Source organism: Maylandia zebra, linkage group LG11 (genome assembly GCF_041146795.1).
Source record: "Maylandia zebra isolate NMK-2024a linkage group LG11, Mzebra_GT3a, whole genome shotgun sequence".
NCBI classification, from domain to species: Eukaryota; Metazoa; Chordata; class Actinopteri; order Cichliformes; family Cichlidae; genus Maylandia; species Maylandia zebra.
Window position 1 is genome coordinate 8823524 of NC_135177.1, and position 23665 is coordinate 8847188.

General features: G+C 42.5%; 2 protein-coding genes across 4 annotated transcripts in view; both read left to right on the top strand.

Annotated features, from left to right (window-relative positions):
- Positions 1 to 11903, top strand: part of hivep3b (HIVEP zinc finger 3b) — a 38527-nt gene extending 26624 nt beyond the window's left edge. For all 3 annotated transcript variants that reach the window (XM_004559969.5, XM_004559970.5, XM_076889737.1), the window contains 7 exons: positions 286 to 572; positions 704 to 2737; positions 3072 to 3220; positions 7441 to 7616; positions 7773 to 7874; positions 8637 to 9304; positions 9483 to 11903. In XM_004559969.5, the coding sequence (XP_004560026.3) occupies positions 286 to 572; positions 704 to 2737; positions 3072 to 3220; positions 7441 to 7616; positions 7773 to 7874; positions 8637 to 9304; positions 9483 to 10142 (4076 nt within the window). In that variant the 3' untranslated portion in view covers positions 10143 to 11903. The remainder of the gene's footprint in view (positions 1 to 285; positions 573 to 703; positions 2738 to 3071; positions 3221 to 7440; positions 7617 to 7772; positions 7875 to 8636; positions 9305 to 9482) is intronic.
- Positions 11904 to 15834: 3931 nt separating this feature from the next.
- On the top strand, positions 15835 to 18322 carry LOC101463958 (endothelin-2). The gene is made up of 5 exons (XM_004559968.3): positions 15835 to 15952; positions 16386 to 16542; positions 16759 to 16872; positions 17492 to 17545; positions 17657 to 18322. The coding sequence occupies exons 1-5, from the start codon at positions 15835 to 15837 to the stop codon at positions 17733 to 17735; spliced, it is 522 nt and encodes a 173-aa protein (XP_004560025.2). The 3' UTR covers positions 17736 to 18322.
- The last annotated feature ends 5343 nt before the right edge of the window (positions 18323 to 23665 follow it).

Sequence of the window (23665 nt, forward strand, 5' to 3'; positions counted from 1 at the left end):
AGTTGCATAATCGATACAGCTATTCTCTTGAAGACCTTTTCTATGCCATTTTAGCATCTGAGACATGCAGATTATCATATACCTAAAAGTTAAAGCAGTGAATATCTAAAACTACATCACTGTCTTAACATAGTTAAACAGAAAGCGGGAAAAACTACTACCATGTAACCCGTAGCACTGTACAGTAGATGGGAATAGAATCCACAAAATGCTAAGTTGCATCACTCAAAAGCACAATACTGATGCCCTATAATGGGAGCTAATTTTTCTACTGTTTGTGTCTAGGTGTTTCCTTACAGAGTGAACCAAACCAACAGCAGCAGCAGGACAGGAAGGGTGTGTCTGTCATCCAACACACTAGCTCTTTTGAGAAGCAAGAGAGTATATCTATGGAAAGTCAAGATCCAGACCTCAGAGAGAGTCAGCAAACACAACCTGAGCCAAAACCATCACCCTCTACATCTCGCCTCATCCGCCAGCCAAATATTCAAGTGCCGGAGATACTTGTTACTGTGGAGCCCGATGCTGAAATGCCACCTGTGTCACCCCCGCTGACAGCATCCTCATCAAAGGTAAATGTACCTTTTTGAATTATGTTTTTTTTTCTTGCTTGTTTACAGTCTTCATACAATGCATTTGTCCAAGTTAGCATCATTACCATTGACTTAAATACTAAATTTATAAAAAAATGTATCTGTCCTAGGAGGCAGAGAGAGTAGAGGAGTTCCACTGGCCTCAACGAAGTCAGACATTGGCCCAGCTCCCTGCAGAGAAGCTGCCACCAAAGAAGAAAAGACTCAGGCTGGCAGAAGCTGCCCAGTCCTCTGGAGAGTCCAGCTTTGAGTCTATGTCTTTGCCTCGCAGCCCCAGTCAAGAAAGCAACATTTCAAACTTTTCTGTTTCTTTTGAGGATGTAGCACAATCAGAGCAAGCTGCCCGAGCTCCCAGTAGCCAAAGTTCCCAGATGTTGATGGTGCCATCTGCTTCTCACCAACACCACCAAAGCCACAAGGAGATGAGGCGCTCAGCCTCAGAGCAGGCCCCAGCTAGTCCACAACAAACGGAGCAGATCCCAGAGATCAGAAGTAAGTCCTTTGACTATGGATCCCTGTCTCCTCAGCAGTCTGCATCCTCCTGGAAGGAAAGGAGAAAGTGTCTTCTAGTGAAGCATGCTCCATTAGGGGAACCAGAACAGGAAGTAGGAGGCAGAACTAGTCAGCTGCCCAGAGCAGAGAGTCCGCAACCTGGTCCTTCCTACTCTAATCTTTCTCCTCTGTACTCCACTGGAGTAAGCTCCCAGTTTAGCCTCGATGCCACTGGAAAGGCTTTGCAGCTGTTACAGCCACAAATTTCTTTATCCTCTCAGGAGGTGCTTCCTTTGCACCCCAGAGGGCATCAAGCATTTCCCCCAGGGTCTTTGTCCCAGCTCCTCCCGGTCACCACAGCCATATCGGAAGTACTATCCACCCAAATCATTCAAAGAGCATTTCTACAGTCACACACAGAATCCCCGCCTGTACAGATACATCCAGTACAAATCCACATGGCTGAAAGGTTGGGAATACCCCTCCATCAGCTTCCTCCCCCTTTTCCTCGCCATTTTTCTTCCAGGAATACATCGAGCCAGGCCATGTACTTGCCCGTTCCTCCAAGATTTACCACACACATTTCTTCTCCTCAAACTACAGAAAGCAGACCCCCCATTTCTTCTGTGTCTTCTTCACTGACTCAGGAGTCCCTTGTGACAATCTCCTACCACCACCCGAGGCCGGTCATCGCCACATGCCTGGCACAGCTTGCACCAGTAGTGTCTCTCGTGGTGCCAGTACGCCTCCAGACTCATATACCCACATATGCCAGTGCAATGTATACCACACTTTCCCAGATTCTGGTTTCCACCCGCTCACAGGAACCAGTTTCTTGCACGGCTATGGTCATCATGGGCCAGGTGGAACGGGAGACACTGCAAAGGAGCTACTTGAAAGTCCCCTCTCCAGATGTCAAGAGCCTTCTTCCTCTGTCTCTGTCATCAGAGCTGGCCTCAGGATCTGGAGATGGATACGGTCCACTAGGGGCAGGAGGAAGTAAGCGCATGCTGTCCCCTGCAGCCAGTCTTGAGCTCAGCACAGAAGCCCAGCGTCACCAGAAAAGAGTTAAAGAGGAGGAAGAGGAGGAGGAAGAGGAGGAGGGCCACCATAAGGAAGAAGAGGAGGAGGGCCGTGTGGAACCAAAGGTAGTACAGGAAGAAGAAAGGAAGGCAACTGGGAAAAAGCTGGAAAAGGAAAAGAAGAAATCAGATACATTAGAAGTAACGAGTGTGGATGTGCATGGGCAGCCAGAAGACCAGCCAAGGAAAAATGACAGGGAAGAAAAGGTGGAAGAGAAGGAAACAACTGAGAAGATCACCCAAAAAAAGGAAGCTGTGTCAGCTGTGGAGGTGGGCGCAAGCGCATCTTCGTTCCCCAGCCTCCACACTTCAACCTCAGTCAACTGGTGCTACCAGAAGTATGTTAAACCCAACCCATCTGCCCAGAGGGACCCCCGCACTTCAGTTTATTCAACCTGGAGCGTCAGCGCTCACAACCCCAACTTGCCAGGCATCAGCACAAAGGTCGCCCTGTCTCTGCTCTGCTCTAAACAGAAGCACACTTCTGAGATTTATACCATGGCTACGGCCCCTACTCCAGCCGAAGTCAAAGTGGCCCCTGAAAACAGCAGGACGCCGCATGTGTCAGAGGTAAACATAAACACAATAAACATACATTTCCACTTAAATGTTGACCATGTTTAATTTGCTTACATCAGAACATTTCACGGTCTGTTTTTCTCTTGAATACTTCTACATCTTAGAAGTCAAAGCTCTGCGGTCTTCATCTCTTTAGGTTGCTAGCATAGTAGCATACTAGCATAGTAGCATACTATGCTAGTATTTTCTAACATGGTCACCAATTGTGCCATTAGAAAAACATAATGATAAACAACTGGAATTATACTGAATCTTGCTTTAACAGCACTTAACATTTTATTATAAGTTGTTTTGAATTTTTTTCCCATGTGTGTCTTGAGTGTAGGTACATGCCACCCCACCCAGCACCCTCACTGAAGTAAAGGAACAGCAGCAGCCTGAAAAGAAGGAAGAAAATAAAGAGATGCGAGAAGTGGAGAGACCATCCACCTCCAAGCAGAGCGAGCCTTCTCGGGTTTGCATCTTTGAAGGAGGGTAAGAATTGTTTAATTCTATAGTTTCAAAATATGGCAGCTCCTCATTACACTTCTTCATAAACCAATGCCCGCTGACTGCAAAACAGCCTATGGAGAGCTGACAAGAGTGCATGGAGAAAATACAATAACAGATGGGAGGCCACGAGTCCAGAGGGACTTCATTTGTACCTGTAGCCAAGCTTTTTCCTCTCACTGCTGGCACGAATGTCTGTGTTTTAGAGGTGTTAATTTGGAGAGCTAGCAGCGTCTGTGTGTGTATGTGTGGGTTTGTGTGTGTGTGAGAGGGCGGAAAAGGTTGTCTCCAACTTTGTGAGGCTCTCATTAATATTTTTATGGCTATAAAAAGTCACACGGAGGCACAGTATGAAGCAGTCTGCAAGCAGTCAGAGTCACAGTCGAGGCTGTCATATTTGTCTACAGACCAGATCAGGATAACACATAAATGCTTTCCACAAATGTCTGAGTGATTTTCCTGCAGCACCAAGTGCTTTATTCCCGAGGTTTGAGTATTCCGAGCTAAAGTTTCCCCATTAAATGTATCTGATTAAATCTTTATTTTATGATTTCCTCCTGTTTGTCCACTAAGCCTTTCATGGTTTGACTCGTTCCTTACACTCCTATTCAGCTTTCAGGTCCCCCCAGTCAGCTGATGACCGTCCCTCGGTCTAGATTTAAACTCAGAGGAGTTTGGGAATTTTCTGTGTTTGCCCCCAAACTGTGCAGTCAAATCTGCTCCCTCCACTGAGATTTTGAAAGCTAGACTTAAAACTTGTTTTTACGTAATGTCATTCGAGTCTGCCTACTTGCTCACTGTGTCTCCCGTGCCTTTTTTGACTGTGACTGCATGTTTAGCACCCACTATATCTCATATCTATGTACTTCTTATCTATTCCCTTGTTGTTTTCTGTACAGCACTTTGAAAAACGTGGGTTTTTTTAAAATTTGAATTGAGTGGAAAAGAATAAAAGGAAGGTATACAATGTTGCCTTACGTGGATAATTTCCTATGATACTGGTATTCTTTTTGGTTTGGTTTGGTTTTGGTAAATTTTCTATTTTTGAGTTTTTCTCTTCCAGAGTGTTAACACTTGGCACACCCTGCATTTCCTGCTTAGGTGCATGAATGTCAGGTGTAAAGAAGCTGTCCGTGTAACAGTAGATAAGGCACTGAACTTCAGGAAGTGCACTTTCATCCACAAAAAAACCCCAGAGGTGTTGCCCATTTCTCTCTGGCAGCTCTTCCAGTTTCACTTACCTGCACATTATTTTGTTTTCATTCCCTCCAAAACCTCCTCTGTGTCCTTCCTGTCTCTCATCCCTGCTCCTTGATGTTCTCCTGCGTTTCCACCATGCATGCAAATGGTCACAGCTACTCAATCTTGAAGAGAACAGAATGCTTTTCATCCCGACTCATTATCCCTGTCTCCCTTTTGTCAAGACTTTGAAATCATAGCTGTGTGCCACTCATTTCATTCTAGAAAGCAGTCTTTTATGAATATGTATCATGCAGCTTTGTTTATGTTCCAGTGGCTTGCCAGATTTTATCTGCTTCCAGGCTTCTCTGGAGTTTAATAGTACCACACTGTCATCTCAATAATCGATTTCAGGAAATGGGAAACAATAAATGCTTTTTACTAGTCATGGTGAAAGTCTGGGGAAGTTTATGTGGGCAGCAGCTGAACTGATTCAGTGAAAAACATGATTGTTTTCTCTGGTGCAAATGGTTAACCATGCATGTTTTGTTACACCCTGTAACACTTTACCCGTGCCACTCAGACAGACTGAGGACAAAAATATTAGTTTATTCTGTTTCTTTCTGTTCAAATGAGGATTAAATATGTTTTAATCATCTTTAGTAGCTCCTTTTGGTTAGAAGCATTATTCTTCCCAGCATCCAACAAGGCTCTCATAAAGCTAAAACATGATTTTTGACTGAATGTACCGAGAGATATGCTGCTGATTTAATGCTAGATAACTGAAGTGAAGTTCTCTTACTTTACTTTTTTTTCTTTTCGGATATGTGGGTGGATATTTTTAGCAGTAGCAAGAAATACACGGCAGGTAAACAGTAGCCAGCTCCTGAATGAACACAACACATTCTCACTGTTGAGGCTATTTTACAGTTGTGTAACAATTTGTTATGATTTGCCGTTACTGGTTCTGTTATACAACGGGGAACATTCACAGCCTGGTGTCTCGTAGATGTCGTGACATCCTGTAATTAGACACAGTCGGCACAGATTGGATATTTACAATTCAGAATGATTTGTGAGTTTCCCCATGAGTAGTGGATTTTTCATAGAGGACAATTCATTCAGATATAAGACCTCTGTGCCACGCCGTGTCTACAAATAGCCTTTTGGTAAACATGAAGTTTGTGCATAAACAATGTTTTTTATAGAGTAGACCTAAATGTGTTGCTTGATTTTTATATGTAGTATCTATTTTAGGTTGGTGGCCATAGCCAGGCTTCCCTTCCCTCTCTTTAGCCGCTGATGTTGTTGGCAGGGCCACCCGTTCAGAGCAGAATAGCTGCTATTCTTTGCACCAGGGTGTAGTGGAGGGACTCAGTGCTGAAGGGGTTTTGGTGGGGCTTCCCCAACCTGCACCATAAAGAAAGCCTTGTTTCTCAGTTTTGTGTGTGTGTGTGTTTGTGCATGTATCTGTGCTGCAATCACTAACTTCCACAGTTATCTTTGTTATTATCACTGAATTTGCTCGCAGTGCAATGTGAAAGAAGAAAGAATGATGACTGCACTCTGCAGTAATCCTCCAAGTATCTTTGAGTGCATATTTTGGGCTTTGGGGTTTGCAGCTTTCATTATCACCTTCTGGGCTCCTAGCAGCTGTTTTCAGGGTTTAACTGAAAACTAGCTGGCGAACATAATGCTCTGTCTCTCAGATAAATCAAGAAATATGTGTATGTGTGTCTGGCTGACTTATCTCATCCTATCTCGTCAAACATTCATCAGATCCACTTTAAACTTGGCAGGTGCGCTGCCGAGGACACGAGTAAGTACAGTGCCAAATTTGAGGTTATCTGGATGAGCGGGTCTCATATTTTATCTGCGGTTTTCTATTACCTTTGTTTTCCTCAGGTTGGCCGTTCTGCTCTGTGCTGAATGGGTTGTCATTGTGAATACATTCGTTGCCCTGTTGCAATCTCAAGGCCCATACCGCAAAGCTAAAACATCACAACTAAGTGCCAAATCGACTTTAAAAGGTTAAAAAAATACACAGTCTGAAGTTTTTATGTTTTTTAAGTGTTAATAAACAACGATCAAAGCTGAATTATATTGACATAAAAATAAAAAAAGCTTTTTAAAATCACGCAGGAAGGAAAAACACACAAACTGAACGCTGAGCAGAAGGTTTGAAGATGGGTATTTCTTGCTGTGAGGCCACAGTCGTACTCCGGGTACTCCCACACCTCAACGACATGCAGTTAGTGGGGTTAGGTTAACTGCTGATTCTAATCTAACCCTTCTCATTCTAATATTTTTGCTAATAATTGTTTTCTGTTATGCTTTCACACCCTGCTTAGCGGACCTTTGTATATATTGTAGAAATGCCTGAACATTTGGACACAGTTTCAGAAAAAATGGCTCTCATCACTGATTACTTAGTCCCCAGTTGTTATGTAATGGCAAATAGTAAATGAATTGGTTCTTATATAGCGCTTTATGCAATATGCCTCATTCACTCATTCATTTCTTCCATGCTTAAGTGTTTTCTGTCTGTCAGAGTGTGACTGTCAAAGCAAACATCTAAACAAGTCGACTTCCTGTTTGATTATTTTGCATCTGCCTCGGTCGGTTCTGGTCTCAAGTTCACTTTATGAGTATTTATTAGCAGTAACACACACACACTCATTCAGTGAATGTATGCTTATAGTGGTGCTGTTTTCAGTACAGAAATAACCGGTCTTGTCGCTTTCACATCAAGCGACACATTCAGGGACTGCACCAGTTTAGAAGATAAAGAGGAAAATGTTTTTTCGAGATGAGACAGAGACATAAAATCAGAAAGAGGGGGTATTACTGGACTTAAATGTTATGTTGCCCTGCATCTGCTCACCATAACCGTGATAAATTTGCAAATGGGGTAATGTGAATGTTGTGCTTACAGCTTGTTCCGGTTTTCCTCAAGTGACCTAAAATCTAATAAATGCAGCTTTAAAGTTGCTGTCTCTGATCTCTTACCTGTCTGTTTCTCATAGGTATAAGTCCAACGAGGAGTATGTTTACGTGAGAGGTCGCGGCAGGGGAAAGTACATATGCGGAGAGTGCGGCATCCGCTGCAAGAAGCCAAGCATGCTGAAAAAGCACATCAAAACGCACACCGATGTCCGTCCATACATTTGCAAACACTGCAACTTTGCCTTCAAAACCAAAGGTGAATGGAAAATTTGGGTTCTGTTTATTAAAACGTGATGAGCTCTTTGGTCCTAAATGTAAAAATGCTGTTTTTGCCCAGTGATCACATTATTGGCTGTGCTGCTAAAATGATCATCTCATTTGTCTTAAACTCTCTTTCTTTTTCTCTTCCTAGGAAACCTTACAAAACACATGAAGTCAAAGGCTCATGGGAAAAAATGCCAGGCAATGGGTGTATCTGAGTCATCATTGGATGAGCCGGAGAGCGAGGAAACAGGTACTTCAGGTGGTGGATGAATCTCACATACTTGCCTTCCCCCTGTGGAGAAATCTTGGTACACAGCTGGATGAACTCCTGCCTGTGAAGAATAGTAGCTGTTCAGCACTGACAGCTTATGCAACACGATGTTCTATTCTCCTCCCTCTGGCCTTGCATAAGAAATTTGAAAAAGTATAAGATAAATAAATGAAGAATACAGAACATGCCACAGCGTCCTGATGTTGTTGCAACAGTCTGGCTGCTGTAACCTGTCCTTAAGGATGAGTTCTTGGTATATAACGAAACAAAGCTGAGCCCTTTTGCCACAGCTGACACCTCCCCGTCAAAGCTGGAAAAAAAGCCTCAAAGCCTTCACGATCTCCTCCCTAACCTTCCTCTGCAACCCCTCCTCTCTCTCGCTGTCTCTTTCTTGCCAACAGACTACACTCATCACAGCCAAGGATGCGCCATTTAAACTGTCTTTCCATTCACAAGGCTGCTGAGATAGTTTGTGAATAGAGGCATGGCGCTTTTCAATTAAATTCCTTTTCATTCTCAGTCTATTTATAAAGTGCGTTTGAAGGGTGCCGGGTTTGGTTTGTCCTTTGCTTTGACTGTCCTCACGCTTTGTGCTTGTTCCTGTAAATCGCTGTTTTGTGACTTTTGTGTGAGGATTTATTGCACGACTTTGCGCATCCAGTAAATGAGATTTTAGGGCCCATGGTGTTGGCATGAATAGATATCTAAAGTCTGCGTGTTTTTCTGTGTCTGCACAAACAGCAGGGAGTGAAGAGCGTGTGTGCGGCTCGGAGGAACAGGAGGAGCATCAGTTTTCTGACGTGGAGGAGTCGGATGACGACGAAGACAACGACGACGACGATGACGAAGAAGAGGAAGAGGAGTCCACGTCCCACGAGAACCCACCGTCCTCTGTATCGTCTGACACCCACCCATCAACAGGGGGGCGTTCAAGCTCCAGCAGGCACTCGAAGCAAGGCACTCCTGACCCCGAGCCTCCGGGTCCCATTCCCTGCACCAGTCAGGAGCCCTCCCCACGTGGAGTTTGGCCCGGCAGAAGAGCTGCCTCGCCGGGGAGCAGGAGAGCAGTGTTCTCCCGGCGAGGCTGGAAAGCATCTCCAAGAGCCTTCTCCCCAAGCAGTGAGAGCTGTTCCCCCAGCCGCAGCCTCTCCCCCCGCCTGGAGTATTCGTCACCCATCCAGAGCCTCTCTCCGAGGACAGAGCTCCCCTCACCCAGCCGACATGTCTCACCTTCCCCCGAACGAGGACCTTCTCCCATCAGACCCCTTTCTCCTCTCCTTCCCCTTTCACCCAGCTGCTACCGATCGTCACAGGTTCCAACGCCTCCCTCGCCCCTGGGGATGCAGCACAGAACCCCTGGGTACTTACCGTGGGAGAACCCTGGTACATCAGGTAGTCACATGAGAGTGGTAAGTCTATTTTCTAATTAGTTCATAGACGAGTCACAGATATGTGGCTGCACTTTTAACCAGATTAAGCAATCCATATGTCTTCTCTACACTGTCTCTCAAAAAGCTCTCAGGACTTTGTGTACTAGAGGAGCAGGCTCATGAGCTAGCAATAACATAGTCTTTGCTCCACCTACAGGAGAAAAGCAGAACAGCAGGAGAAGGGCCAACATGGTCAGACACCAGCTTGTTTCCACCTGCTTTTCGCATTTCCACTTGTGAGGGTTATCCTGGCCTCCAGACAACAGACAACATCTTCAGCCATCTTCCCATGCACTCCCAGCAAGCCAAGGTCCCTTATTCGATGATCCCAATAGGAGGGATCCAAATTGTACAGGCAAGACCAAGGTCCCACGCTACTACCCCGACGTCCCCAACATCACCCCCAATGGAGGGGCCATCACTGGCCAGGTTTGAAACATACTGGGGCGGGACCCCCAGGACTCAAGGGCTTAGGACTCCTGGAGACCACTGGTCAGAGCACCAGACAGCAGGAACCAGCCAGTCAGGGCAGCAAGGTCTTAGCACAGCACTAACATTTTCCAAACCAGAGTTGGAGGCCACAGACTCAAAGCAATATGGCAGCTCGCACAGCTCCGTCCACACCCACGGGTCCTCTACTGAGACCACTGAGCACTGCGCCAGTGACGACCGTTCAAGAGCACCCCCTAGTCTAACACCCCCGGTAGCCTCGAGTGTCATCGGACAACAGCCAGAGAGGGAGGAACGAACATCTGGTAGTGATATGGTGGCGGGAGGAGCTAAAGGAGACTCCGCCACAAGAGACCAGAGAACTTGACAGCGTCTACACTTCGATGCATCGTGTATCCCATTTTGCTTTATTGTTTGCTACACTAGTCTGTTTTGTTTGTTTGTTTGTTTTTTTGTAATTGCTTTGGGTTTTATATACATTTTCAATACTATTGTTCATTTAAATGTTTGTTTTGGCAATATTCAGGTTTGTTATAAAGATGCACTTTTTTCTTTATGAAAACAATGTTTGTGCATATATATATATATATATATGTGTGTGTATATGTATATGTATATATACATATATATATGGTAATAATGTAAATACAACCCTGTTTCCAAAGGAAGCTGGTACACTTTGACACTTTGTAAAATGTACGGTAAAATAAAAACAGAATACAGTGATTTGCAAATGATTTAAATCTCACATTAAACTGAAAATTGGTGACAATATAACAAATGTTGAAAGTAGAAACATTAATTTTTTGAATTGTATATGCACATTTTTAAGTTGAAGTCATGTTAAGCACCATCTTTAAAGAACTTCGGGACAGCAGCACAACCCTTTAAACACCAAGTGTTGTGGAAAGGAGGGCACCGCGTTCTATAACTCTGAGAGCACCTTTTTTTCTTAGTTTTGCTTTAAACACAATTTTAATACTCAGAACATTTTGGGATCATTTTGCTATATTTATTTCTACATTTCTTAAGAAAAATATTTGCAGCAGTCTGAGTGAGAGGCGGGCAGCGCTGGCACCTGGATGGAGCCTCGGTGCCTTCATGGTCATATGCAGAATGTATATCACCATGCCTAAAAAAAGACAATCCACATAGCACCACATGCTGATCCTAAACCTGATTTAGCACAAGCCAGATGTATATGTCTTTAGCCTGCAGGACACAGCATCCATGATTTACAGAAGAATTTAAAGAAGTTTTTGAGTATTCGAACCATAGCACCAGTTTTTCACGTCATGGTTGCCTGTCTGTGTGTTGATTTCTTTTATCTAGCATAACAAAAACCACAGTAAGAATATAAAGTAATAAAAGTTTTGCTATTCTCATATTAGGGTACAAAACGTGCACATTTAACTGCACTCTGTTTTTATGCACATTTTTATCCAGGTCCTGACTTTGTTGGAAACAGGGCTGTCAATGTGAAAGGAATAGAAATACATTTGTAAATGACCAAAATTGTTCATCAAAAAGAATTCCATTTTTGTTTGTCCAGTATTACTGAAAATTGTAGTTACTTGTGCCTTTTATGTCCAGGTTTGTGTTTTTGAGATGTATAGTAAAGAGAAGGCTGTGAAATTTTATATCAGCTTTTTTTAAAAATGTTCTTCTGGAGGGTTAATACTTTGTCCCTTGATTGTTTCTTTTGTAAAGGCCATTGCTTTAATGCCAGGATAACTAAGAGTTGTATCGCAGACGTGCTGAAGGGGCAGCAGAAATGTGTCAAAGGAAATGCACTGAAGTTCTATTTTTATTACAAGAGATTTTAGACTAGAATATATGTCTGTACAGGGAAGAGTGCTTCTTATTTATTATTCTTTGATGATAATTATTATTGTTTCAAGGTTTTTTGTTTTTTGGGGTTTTTTTTAAAACTTTTTGTTATTGGGGGGGGGAAAGAAACTTTTTATTACATCTGTGTGTCTTTTTCATGATGTTCTTGTATCTTGAACTGGTGACAAAAAGTTAAGACGCCGAGTCGTCGGCTGGTACCAGAAGATCAAGTGCCCTGCGGATTTCACACAGCAAAATTTCTAGTCATTAAAGAAATAAAAACAAAAAATGCACCAGACTCTGAGGTCGTGACTTTCTTCTTTTTGGCCTTAGCGGAACATTTTGAACAGAACAGTTTGTCAAGTTTAGGACAAATTGTTTTCACACATTTGATGATTTCTTAACATTATCAGCATTGGCTTCAGTTGAAAAGCAGACAAAACGTTAAAATCATATGATAAATATCTACTGTTGCCAAAGTGCTTACTCAGAGGGGGTCATATGATTGTCTGGGATTTTAGCTTTGTACTATTGTAGGGTCTTTACCTTACAATACAAAAGCGCCTTGAGGTGACTGTTGTTGTCATTTGGTGCTATATAAATAAAATGCAATTGAAGTTATTTTGATGGGAAAATGGGAAATGGATGCAGTGATTTATTGGAACATGCAGTGCATGAGGCACAAACAGAGCTTGTACAATCTAACCTTTATTCATCAAGACATGCTGGACGCTCTTAGGCAAGCTTGTAATTTCTGTAAGTATAGAGCATAGACCTTCAGCACAGATGCTTTAGCCCAGGGGTGTCAGACAGAAGGCCCACACCTCATGCATGTCCCCTGCACCACTAGCCGTTTCTTCTCGTTTTTAATGCCCTACCTTACCTCCTTTTTTAAATAAACATTCATTCACCTCTCTTTAATATGTGGGGATCTGCCTAGCCTTCCCCAAACTGCATTTTTAATCTGTGCTCAAACCATGTGCCATTATCTATTAGAAATGCAGTCAAACCTAGATGAGGATGTGGTGAGTAAATGTGTAGTTAAACATTTTTATACTGACAGAAAGGGGAATTTCACTGGTCTGGCCCACTTAGGATCTCCTCCAGTTTTCTTCTGTTTTATAATGACATGACTTAAGATACTGTTCATCTGCCGTAGGTTGTTTTTTAGACCTGAAACCCGTGTTTGCCCTGCACTTATCAAGTTTCCTCAATTTTCTATGGAGCACACCATGCTGAGATAACCTATGGCATGTGCCACAGATTTAACTAAACAAATGGGAACAAATTATGTTTTTTTTTATGACAGTCTCCTATTAACAGGTAAAGATTATATTTAAAACTGAAAATGAGTGAAAAAGCAGCCAACTTCCAAAGAAAACCACTGAAAAAACCTTCAGAAAGCTCAAGACTTTTGCACAGTTCAATATGTGTTAAGGTGTGTTAAGATCTAGGGTTTGTTCACAATATGTTCGTGCAGATTATCCTTTGAGCTCTCGTGCCTGTAAAGCAGCAAGCACAGTAATCACAATCAAACTGAGTGTTCGAGATGTTTCTGTCAGTGAGCCAGGCAGCTGTACAGCTTCAGCACCCCCACTAGATGTCACCAGTTTCAGATGAAAAATATATTTCTCTTCCATGAAGCTGCTATGCTAGAATCAAGGCGTACTCCTAAGCCTCAGCTCAGAACCACTGGAGCAAGTCTGCTTCCTGGTCTCACTGGCTTTAGATTTCATTGGGGTCAGCAGGTGACACACCTTCTAATTCTTAACCAGAAGTTATAAGTTCCAAGAACTGTGACTGTCTATATGTGTCATTCTGTTACTCCCATTTTTTTTATTATGAAAGCACATATATTTATCACTTCTAAAGAATTAGTTTGAGATTATGAAGATCAGCTTTATCAAGCCTCACAATCTTCTGATCACGCTGGCACGCGCAACTCTCGGTGTGCGTCGGGCAGTGTAAAACAAGATCAACACACAGGGCAATATTCAGATAAACAGTATCTCTCCCATCGCGTCTCAGGCCATCCGGTGTTTTTGGTCTTACTTTTAGTTTGCACAGCAATGTTTAATCACACAACCAGCAAGAGATTACGTAAAGCTTACTCAGCCGTTACACGCCAGTTTTTTTGACGAGGAGCCAAAAACCTGAGAGCTGGTGTGAATAAAATGTTGCACAGAAAGTATTAAAAAACAGGCAGCAGTGGGGCACTTTTATTTTTAGACACTTAGTCCATCAAAAGCAGTCTGAAGCAACAGATTCGTCTTCCTCCTCCGAAACATTGCAGATGCCAACGCCTTACGGAGCCCTGCTGGGATAGTAGGAAGTTTTATCAAGGAGTCAACTGAGGAGGGTGGATTTTTAATTAAAAGTAAACAGATTCCAGGACAGAAGCCTGCAAAGACATCATTGTGTGGTTTAATATAAAGACACTCTCTGGCTATTCCTCTTGCTTGCTGTCTTTTCCACTGCTTTGCATGCAGTGATGCAGAGGGCTGCCTAATGTGACACGTCGATCCCTGGGGGTGTGCTTTAGGAGGACACATCTGTGTTTCTCAGGGAGCTGAACTACTAACCTCTGGGAGACAAATGTGAAGAATTCCCCCAATCACAAAGCAGCAGTGATAGCGGTCACACCACATCACACAATCCCCACATTTTTATGTAAGAGGAAAATGTGTTCCCCTCCCCTAAACAAGACTGTCAGATTACATCTAGACACTTGATAGACTTGTGCCAAGTTGGTGTAAAAGAGGCTGAGCCGTAGAGTGCACCACGTATTGGGGCGACTGTGGTTCAGAGGGTTGGGAAGCTCGTCTTGTAACCGGAAGGTTGCTGGTTCGATCCCCTGCTCTGTCTGTCCTGGTCGTTGTGTCCTTGGGCAAGACACTTCACCTACCACCTACTGGTGTTGGCGCGATATGGCAGCCTTGCTTCTGTCAGTCTGTGGCTACCACTGTAGGTTCACCTCTTCCTATTTTATGTTTAAGTCGCTGTCTTGTGTTTTTTCCAGCATACTTTCCATATCCAAGTGTTTTCCGGGCATGCCTGCCCTACAGAGGAAAAGTGCTGTCTGCTTCCTGCTTGTTCTGCACATTCATGCGTAAGCTTTCATCAGCTCTTATAGCAAACAAACAGTAGATTCTGTCATCCTCTCATGTCCATCTGTCACTGGCAGCTTTGCATGCTTCCTCTGTCATTAGAATGGGGAAAAAACAATGGCTAAAATGTATTGTTTCATCATAACAGCTTGACATACTCAAAATTTTGCTATTCATTACTTCATTTTCCTATCAGATAGCTGATGAGCATTTGGGAAATGACAGCAATGAAGCACAATAGTGATAATCCAACGTGTACTTAATGTATTTACATGTTTGAAGGCGGCCATTTGGCTATCTGCGTGACTCTGGCACGGCTGACCTGCCTTGGCTTGACTTGACCGAGAGACCAAGTGCATGTGGGCAGGGATGAGCCACACTATCTGTGTGCTCAACTTCACCACGGATTGAGGATGGAGGGGCGTGATTTTGATCTGGTGTCACAAGTTTTCAAAGCACACCCACGGTTTCATGTTATACTTCTTTGGGTTAGGGTTACAGCCTTGATTACTCAAGAAAAAGGGTCACAGTGTCTCTGATATATCTGCATGTTAATCTTTGGAAACAAAAAGCATTGTGCTGGGATTCTGGAAATCAATTAACCTTTATTCTATTGATCATTTGATACAATACAGAAACTGTTACTGAGAAGACAAAGTTAGTTTAATTTAAAATGTCTCCATTGCATACCAGCATATCGCAGCATCTCCCCTCCCACAGTGGTCACAGTGATCCATTGTCTTGTTCCTCCTCCCCGTGTTTCCGCTTTATTAGATAAACAACTCTTCAGACCTCACGTCTTCCTCCATCCCCTTCTTCCACCTCTCACCTTATCCACCAGCACAAAGCCAGGCAATCCCTCATTCAAAATCAGACCGGTATCATAAATGTCATTCAAATGTAATCTCTAAATGACATTTACCTCTGTTACAGATGACTTCCAGAGCAGCAGATACTTGGAAAATGTGCCACAAGCTCACACATCCTGGGGTCCTACACTGAAAGTCCATGACAGGCAGATGTGGGTGGAGCTTTCAATGTGTCATCAAGTGAGAGGGGCGAGGAGATGTATAAAAAAGAGTGGCACAGTTCAGACAGCTTCAGACCAGACACTGGCAGCACATGAAGAACACAGTTGCAACTGTATGGATAACAGTCTCTGCAGAGCTCCATCCGTCCACTATGTCTGCTCAGAGCAGCGTTCTGCTTCTCGTCACTCTTTGGGCTTCAGTGCAAGATGGTAAGTGCTATATATTCTTTTTCAGTGGGGTGTTCATGGCACAGTTTTTTGTAAGACAACAGCCTACAATCAAATATTTACACTGGCATTAATCACAGCCACACTGTGCGCAGTGACATGTTAAATATGCAACATACAGCAGCTTGTTTGTAACACCTTTAAAGCTGCTGCTGTTTTTAAACCTAAAATCACAAAGAGAAACTGGAGTGTTTGTGAGTCCTTATTATGCCAAAGTATTCATAGATTCATTTGCTTGGTCATTGTAAATGATCAGAATCAATTTGAATCTAGATCGGTGTTTCTCTCTCTCTATATATATATATATCTTTTTAAATATGTGGAAAATAACGAAAGTGAGCCAGACTACTGACAGGTATTGTTACTTAGCTGGAGCTGATGTTGTGTTTGGTTAACCCTTCCCATCTCTGACTAGGTTTAGGTCTACCAGTGATGAACCAGATGGAGGTGGAGGTTCAAGAAAGAGTCCCAACACATCGATTGAGGACCAAACGCTGTGCCTGCTCTAACCCGCTGGACTCAGAGTGTCACTATTTCTGCCACCTGGACATCATATGGATCAACACACCCAGGTGAGCTTAAAAGGAAGCGCCGTGAAAAATGCCTGAAGGCTCTGAGCATATTTTCCTGTATAGTAGTGACACATCTCACAGCCTTGCAGCCCAGACGCTGCAGAACAACTTTGCTGTCATTATCACTGTAGTCGGCAGCAGTGAGATATCAAAGAGCAAAGTCTGCAGGCTGGTTATATCACGAGCAAGGCACTGACTTTGTATTTCTCTCTACAGCAAGACGACAGTTTATGGTCTTGGTGGTGCTTTTTCTCGACGCAGACGATCCACTGGCCGCTGCACATGTGCCAATCGCGATGACCAACCCTGCACCAAATTCTGCTATCTCAGGTGAGCACCTCATACAGCCTCAAAACCTCAATGTAAAGCACTAGATTAAAGGCAAAGCTGAGAATATATGTTTAGCTCACTGTAGGTAAAGGCAGGTAATATTTCCCTTTGAGGATGACAGGGAGAAGTAGGTATAAGGAAACAGCTCGTGCTATTATTAGCCTAAATATGTTTTCACTGAGTCCCACTTGTCCAAGGGTGTGACTGTCAAAACAATGCAGCTGGAGCTGAGGGAGTGGAGTAAGCGTACAAAGTTCAAGCAGGTTGTTTCTGATCGGCTTAGATGTGCAGATTACACAGATCGTGTAATAAAGCCGGCCTGGTCCCTGTCCTGTGATTTATGTATCTGGATCTGGATATCAGTGAAGCGCTAAACAGAGAACACAAGAAGAGGCATGGTTGAATGGCAGCATTCTTCAAACCTTGACAGAAACGATAACTGCTGATTGTGGGCCTGGAACATAAAACATTTAGTGAGCCTGTAAAGATAAGAGTCTTTTAGGTTAACACAGAGTGCTAAAAAATAAGCAGCGCTGGATCATGATCAATAAAAGTTTTTAAAGTGACAACCTTCAGCTTAAGCATGACTATTGGTGTTTTATTGGCTCTTTCTCTGCAGCCCTGAAATCAAAACTCTGCAAAGACAAAAACGGCACTCAGTCAGCATTCTCAGGTGAGCTGTGAAAGTTTTTAAAATGCCTTTAAAACCGATATATAAGTTATATTATGATGATTATGATGATATTTGAAGTTGGTGGCTGATGTTTGTCTTTTTTGTGTGCAGCAGAGTGAAGAGGGCGCAGGGTGCACATGATTCAGACAGAGGCAAGTCTCCGTGGGCTCAGGTGAAGCGCGCTGGCTAAACAGTGGAGCTACTGGAGCAGGGGGAAAATGAGAGAGAGAGCAGTGAGCACCTGAACAAATTACCCTCCTTTGATACAGAGGAGGGGAAACAAAGGGCTGAGAGATGAGTCCCACACAGGAAGGCCATGGAGAAAAGCCAAAGCGCCACAAAGATCGTCTGTTCGTACCTGCAATTAGGGGGCGGAAAATATGCCGCCAGTTCTGCAGGCGTAATGGAAACAGAAGAAGAGGATCGCAGCTGATATGAGTTATCAGGTCATGTGTGACTTTTGCCTTTTGGTGTGTCAGAGCTGTGTGACTGTGCAGACAGGCCAGGCCAGCACCGACTAAGAAGACAGAAAGAGGAAGAGGAGACTTGTACTTCGTATGTACGAGTCATATTTTTGCTGTTGCATAAGACTCTATTTACTATATTATAGAGCTCTAATACTACAGCTTATAAAATTAACTTTTTCACTATCATTGGGGGTTTTTGACTTTGTTAAATGAAGTTTTTTTTTCAAGGATATTACAAGATTTCTGTACAAAAGCATATTGTGTGTAAAAGTAAATACATTTATAAAGCTGTCAGTTCTTTTAATCAAACAATAAAGAAAATGCACATGACGTTGTGTGCGTTGTCTTATGTTATGTCTCTTACGTTTCACTTTGTGGCGTCCTGTGTTTGCTTCAGGAAAGCAGAGAGGTGATTACTCTTAATAAATCACATGGGAAAATTGATCTGAGGGAACCATATTTAGCAGCTGTTGCTATTCAATTGTGTGTGGATCAAACATATTGTCAGAGATCAAACAGAGGCCTGACATGGGTGAATGGTTCAGGAATCTGCGCTTCACATCAGTTATAAGTTTACCTGCTGTTCAAAGGCAGCACAGGCTTTGTTTTCATAAGGATCTATGGAAAGAATGCATGTTTTTGTAAACCAGAGGGTGAGAACACGCTTTGAAATTCCCACTCGCTCCGTGTTCCTTACCGACTGTTTGTACAGCACATACTCTCCGTTCACACGTGAATATGTAAGAGGGCAGATGAGCGTCAAAGTCCCAAAGGAAGCAATTATCAGAGATGATTTATCCGGCCCTCACTTTCTAATCAAAAAACACTAACAGCTACACACGAGTGATAGTATGCCTTTTTATTTCTGGAGTAGGATTTCCTGCTTGACTGCATTTCTTTTCAGGTCATAACTTCCCTTCAACGCTTTCTGGGGAGACCCCCTGCAGCCCACTTTTCCAAACAGGCCTGAACACAGTCTCAGCTTTTCCTCACAAACAGACTGCCTGAATCCACAGTGGACACAGTAATAGCAGACATCTTCAGATGCAGTTTCACAACGCTTCACACAGCTCTGATACTCTGCTTTATCCTTGCCTTACAAGCTACCTGCAATACATGAAAGAAGAAGTGAGAGCAGGGAAATGACAGGAAGTCTATATACGTTCATTCGGGGTTGATGTTGTGGTCATGCATTTTAAATTAGGGCATTTCCTCATTCTGCTTGCCAAGAGGGACCAACAGCAGTAATAAACAACTGTAATGACTCTGCTGTAAGGCAATACAGAGATAAAGATGATTAAAAAAAACATTCACATGATTAATAATTAACTTACAAAGAAATATGACTGTGTCAGCTAAGCTGTGAGAAAGCACAGGCTGTCTCAGTGCAGAACTCTGTCCATGGTGCTGGAACAGGAGAGGCTCTAGTAAACCACGTTACTGCTGATGGATGAGCTTTACTGGTTTCCACCAACACTCTGGCAGTATTTCTCCATTGCCAGTAGAGAGTGCGCTACTCAGGCCTTTTCTAAATGATCAGCTTTATAAATTGCTTTCCAATTTCATTCAGATACAGAAAATAAAAGCATGGTGCATAAAATAAAAAAGTTAGTAAATTAAGATGTAAAATTGAAATGTGTGTATGAAAACAGGCTGGAAAAATCCAAAACAGTGGACATGCACTATGCCCTAAATTGCACGTGAGTGAGTTATCTCTTGATCTAAAAAAAAAAAAGAAAGTCTGACAAACATTAAACTGAATTTTATGCACTTGCCAATTTTGTGTTTAATTGGTTTCCACAAAGACAAAAGCCGTTTGGGTGTAGCTGTTATGTTTCAGTGGTGTGTCTTACAGATACCTTGTGGGAGGTGTAATAGACAAGTGGCTGTACAATAATAATACAATAACAATGTTTCTCCAATTTTGTGTCAAATGATGATTAAAAAAGAATCATGTGTCGATGTACAAACACCTGACCTTTGATTTTGTGAAACTTTGTAGTGGTTGTGTAGCTGTTCTGCAACTTCAGTGTCTTAGTACAGCGTCACTGCACTTGTAACCACATCAGGATGCTGTTTTTTCAGTTCTATAAAGCCACACTACAGGGATTAATAATGGTGAGCAGGTAGATTGCCCTTCATTTCCAATTATTTTATGAATATTTTTAAAATAAAATAGATAAAGTGGTTAAAGCTGTGGCAAGAGAAGAAACAATTCATCTACAATCAATCAAATTATAGGTAATAGCTCATAGTGCACTGAGCAAATACACTATATTGCCATTGCTCACCTACACATATGAACTTGATGTGCATTCCATTCTTAATCCAGTGGGATTATTATGATGTTCACCCCTTTGCAGTTATAACAGCCTAAACTGTGCAGGAGTGTTTATGGAAATTTCTGACCATGTTACCTGAAGTCTGTTTGTGAGGTCAGACGCTGATGTTGAACGGAAGCTGTTCCATCAGGTCGAGGTCAGCACTCTGGGAAGTTCTTTCACACCAAACTTGGTCATCCATGTCTTTATGGACTTTGCGCACTGGTGCGCAGTCATGTTGGAACAGGAAGGGGCCATCCCAAATGTCTTGGTACGCTGAAACATTAAGAGTTCCTTTCACTGGAACTAAGGGGCCAAGCCCAACTCCTAAAGCACAAGCTCACACCATAACCCCCCTTCCACCAAACTTTATACTTGGCACAGTGCAGTCAGACAAATACTGTCCCCCCAGCAATTACCAAACCCTGGATTGCCAGCGTGATTCGTTGTTCCAGTTCTGTTCAATTCAGTTTTATTTATATCTTGACAAATTACAATAAGAGTTGCCTCAAGGCCAGAGAACACATCTCACTGCAGCTGGCTCTGTGATTTTTCCGTGGACTACTGCTTTGTTGCTGTTGTTCCCAGTTGCTTCCATTTTGCTATAATGCCACTAACAACTGACTGTGGAATATTTAGTGGTGAAGAAATTTCATGACTGGACTTGTTGCATCCTATCACGGTACCACACTTGAATTCACTAAGCTCCTGAGAGCGACCCATTCACAAATGTTTGTAGAAGCAGCCTGCAGGCTTAGTGGTTTGATGTTATACACTTGTGACCTGGATGGGTCAGGGAAAAATGATGGCAGTACCGTGTATTTTATCGCCAGTTCTTCTGTCTTTATCGTGACTTACTGATCATGATTATGCTGTGCACAGAGATATACAATACAAATACCAAGGTCTTGCTTCTGCCATCTTCAGCCATCTCCAATGCAGGAAGTTCCTCTTTACCAATCAGACAAACTCTCTTTATCTCAGTGATAAATCCAATTGTCCACTATTCTCCCAGTTCTTTACTCCTCGATTCTGTGTCACATTCAGCATTGTGTTGCATACATGAGCACTGATTTGCCCATTGACGACTGAAGGCTACACACACCTAAAGTCAGTACGAGTTACATATCATGGTCACCTGGTTTATTGATTGAGTACAGCTGTGTTTTAACCTTTGACAAAGTGGTGAAGATGCGGACCGTACTGGAGATTCTAGCTTGCGCTGCAACGTTTGTGCTTTATATTGAAACGTTTTTTTAATTAAACACAAGAGCACAAATAGTTTCTACAGTGTGCTTCTTTCTGAAAAGCCAGTTTGTCTGTGAAGCTGCTCCTTCCACTAACACGCAACGTACAGCAGAATTCAGGCTTGACATAAATACCTCTCAGAGCCATAGTTTTCCACAGATATAATTTCCTGCCTATTCCTTTAATCATCTTTCATGGGATGCAGAGTTTTGGTGAGGAACTGTAGTTCGTGGAATGATGACTCAATAATTGATCAGAATAAATGCATGTCTGGGATACAGAGCATTTCTTCACCTGCAGGTATGTGACGAAGCTGTTAAACCCCTCTAACGTCATAATTATTACTTGTGTTCTCCTAATACCAATACTTTCAGCTGACAGCTCTCCTAATATGAGTTATGTAAGTGACAGATTGTGTTTGGGTTCATGCTTTTGTAACGTGAGAGTTGTTTTCTCAGCAAACACAGACGCTGACCTGTCAGCTAAAATATTTCATACCTGTCTGTGTATATTTCACAACTAGGCAGACATCATACAGTCAACACCGGTTTCCTGAAAATCCATCTTGTTTATTCATATGGTAAGCATGATGCAGTTGCACAACACTGAATTCTCCAAATGACTCATTCACCGCACCGGCAGTGACCCTGGAGTTTAATTAGCTTCAAATGATCACATAACATAACACACAGCCCCTACTGATTCAGCACACTCTGTAAACATTCCTGAAATGCTTTGGCTTTCTGCACTCCGCTTTACTTCAGAAGGCATTTTCTGGGTCACAGCCAACTGGCATTGATCAGGATCGTTAACAGCATGTTCCCTCTCTTAAAATAGCCTGCTGTATCACCCATCCTTAACCAAGAATAAAAGCTCAGCAGTAAATCAAGAAAATGTGGACATGTTAAATGTGTAAGATAATTGCATAGGAATTGAAAAGCCCTCTGTCCTCCTTCTGTTCATCCTGGGCACCATTAAGTGCGTTTAATGGTGTTTGCTACTATAAAGGAGTGCAACCTTGTCAGTTTGATTTAACCTCCTAGGACCTGGCGTCCACATATGTGGACATCACATTTTTGGTTGTCTAGACCAAAATACTAAATTTTGCTCTACAAGTGCCTGATATCCACTTACGAGGACATTATACTGCCTCTGTTTCATCAAAATTTAAAACAAACATCCTCATATGTGGCTCTCATTTTTCTTAGAAACAAAAATTAAGTTAAAAAAAAAATCTGGTGATTCTTTGTTTTTGCATTCATCGGATCTCAATATGCCCAAATATCAAAGAGAAATTAAAAATGCATGCCATGGAAGAGTTCAGGTCTTAGGAGGTTAAAGAAAGAAAAAGCTAGTGTTCTGTTTAAAGTGTAAATAAAAACAGAATGTAGTCATCTGCAAATCATTTAAAGACTCTTTGAAAATACAACATAACAAGCTGAACTGTGTGCTGACGGCAGATGTTGAAAATAAGACATTTTTCATTTTGGAAAGAATGCATCACTTGGAAAAAGCTGGCAGAGGAGCATGTTTGTCACTGTGTTGCATCAAATCTTCTTGTAGCAAGTTTCGTCTGTCATACTTTGTCAATGGTTGACTGCTTTAGCTCCTAAACTTTTTTTTATGACTGAGCCATGCTGGTCCATCCTGTAAAAATCTTTCACCATAATACTGTTGCAGATGTTTGCTTTAAACCTGTTTGCAAAGAACACACCACGTGGCCCTTCTCTTTAGTCTAGAGGACACAGTCTCCTTCATTTTCAGGAGAAAATCAGAATTTACTTGGTTGGACCACAGGACTTCAGTCCACTTTAAATGATCTCTGTTACACAAAAGGTGGCGTGTTATGTTCTTGCTTAAACCTTATTTTACAAAATGTATCGCAAAGAAGCATTTCAGCATGCAAGAACTGTATTCAGAAGTATTTCCAACCCCAAGCACCAATTTCAAATAGCACTGAGAAATGTTATTGTTAAATTGCTGAACCACTCATGCGTGAAATATTTCACAGCTTGGTGAACCTCTTCCCATCTTTTCACCTGATACACTCTCAGATCACATTATTAAATAACTTAGTTTTCACA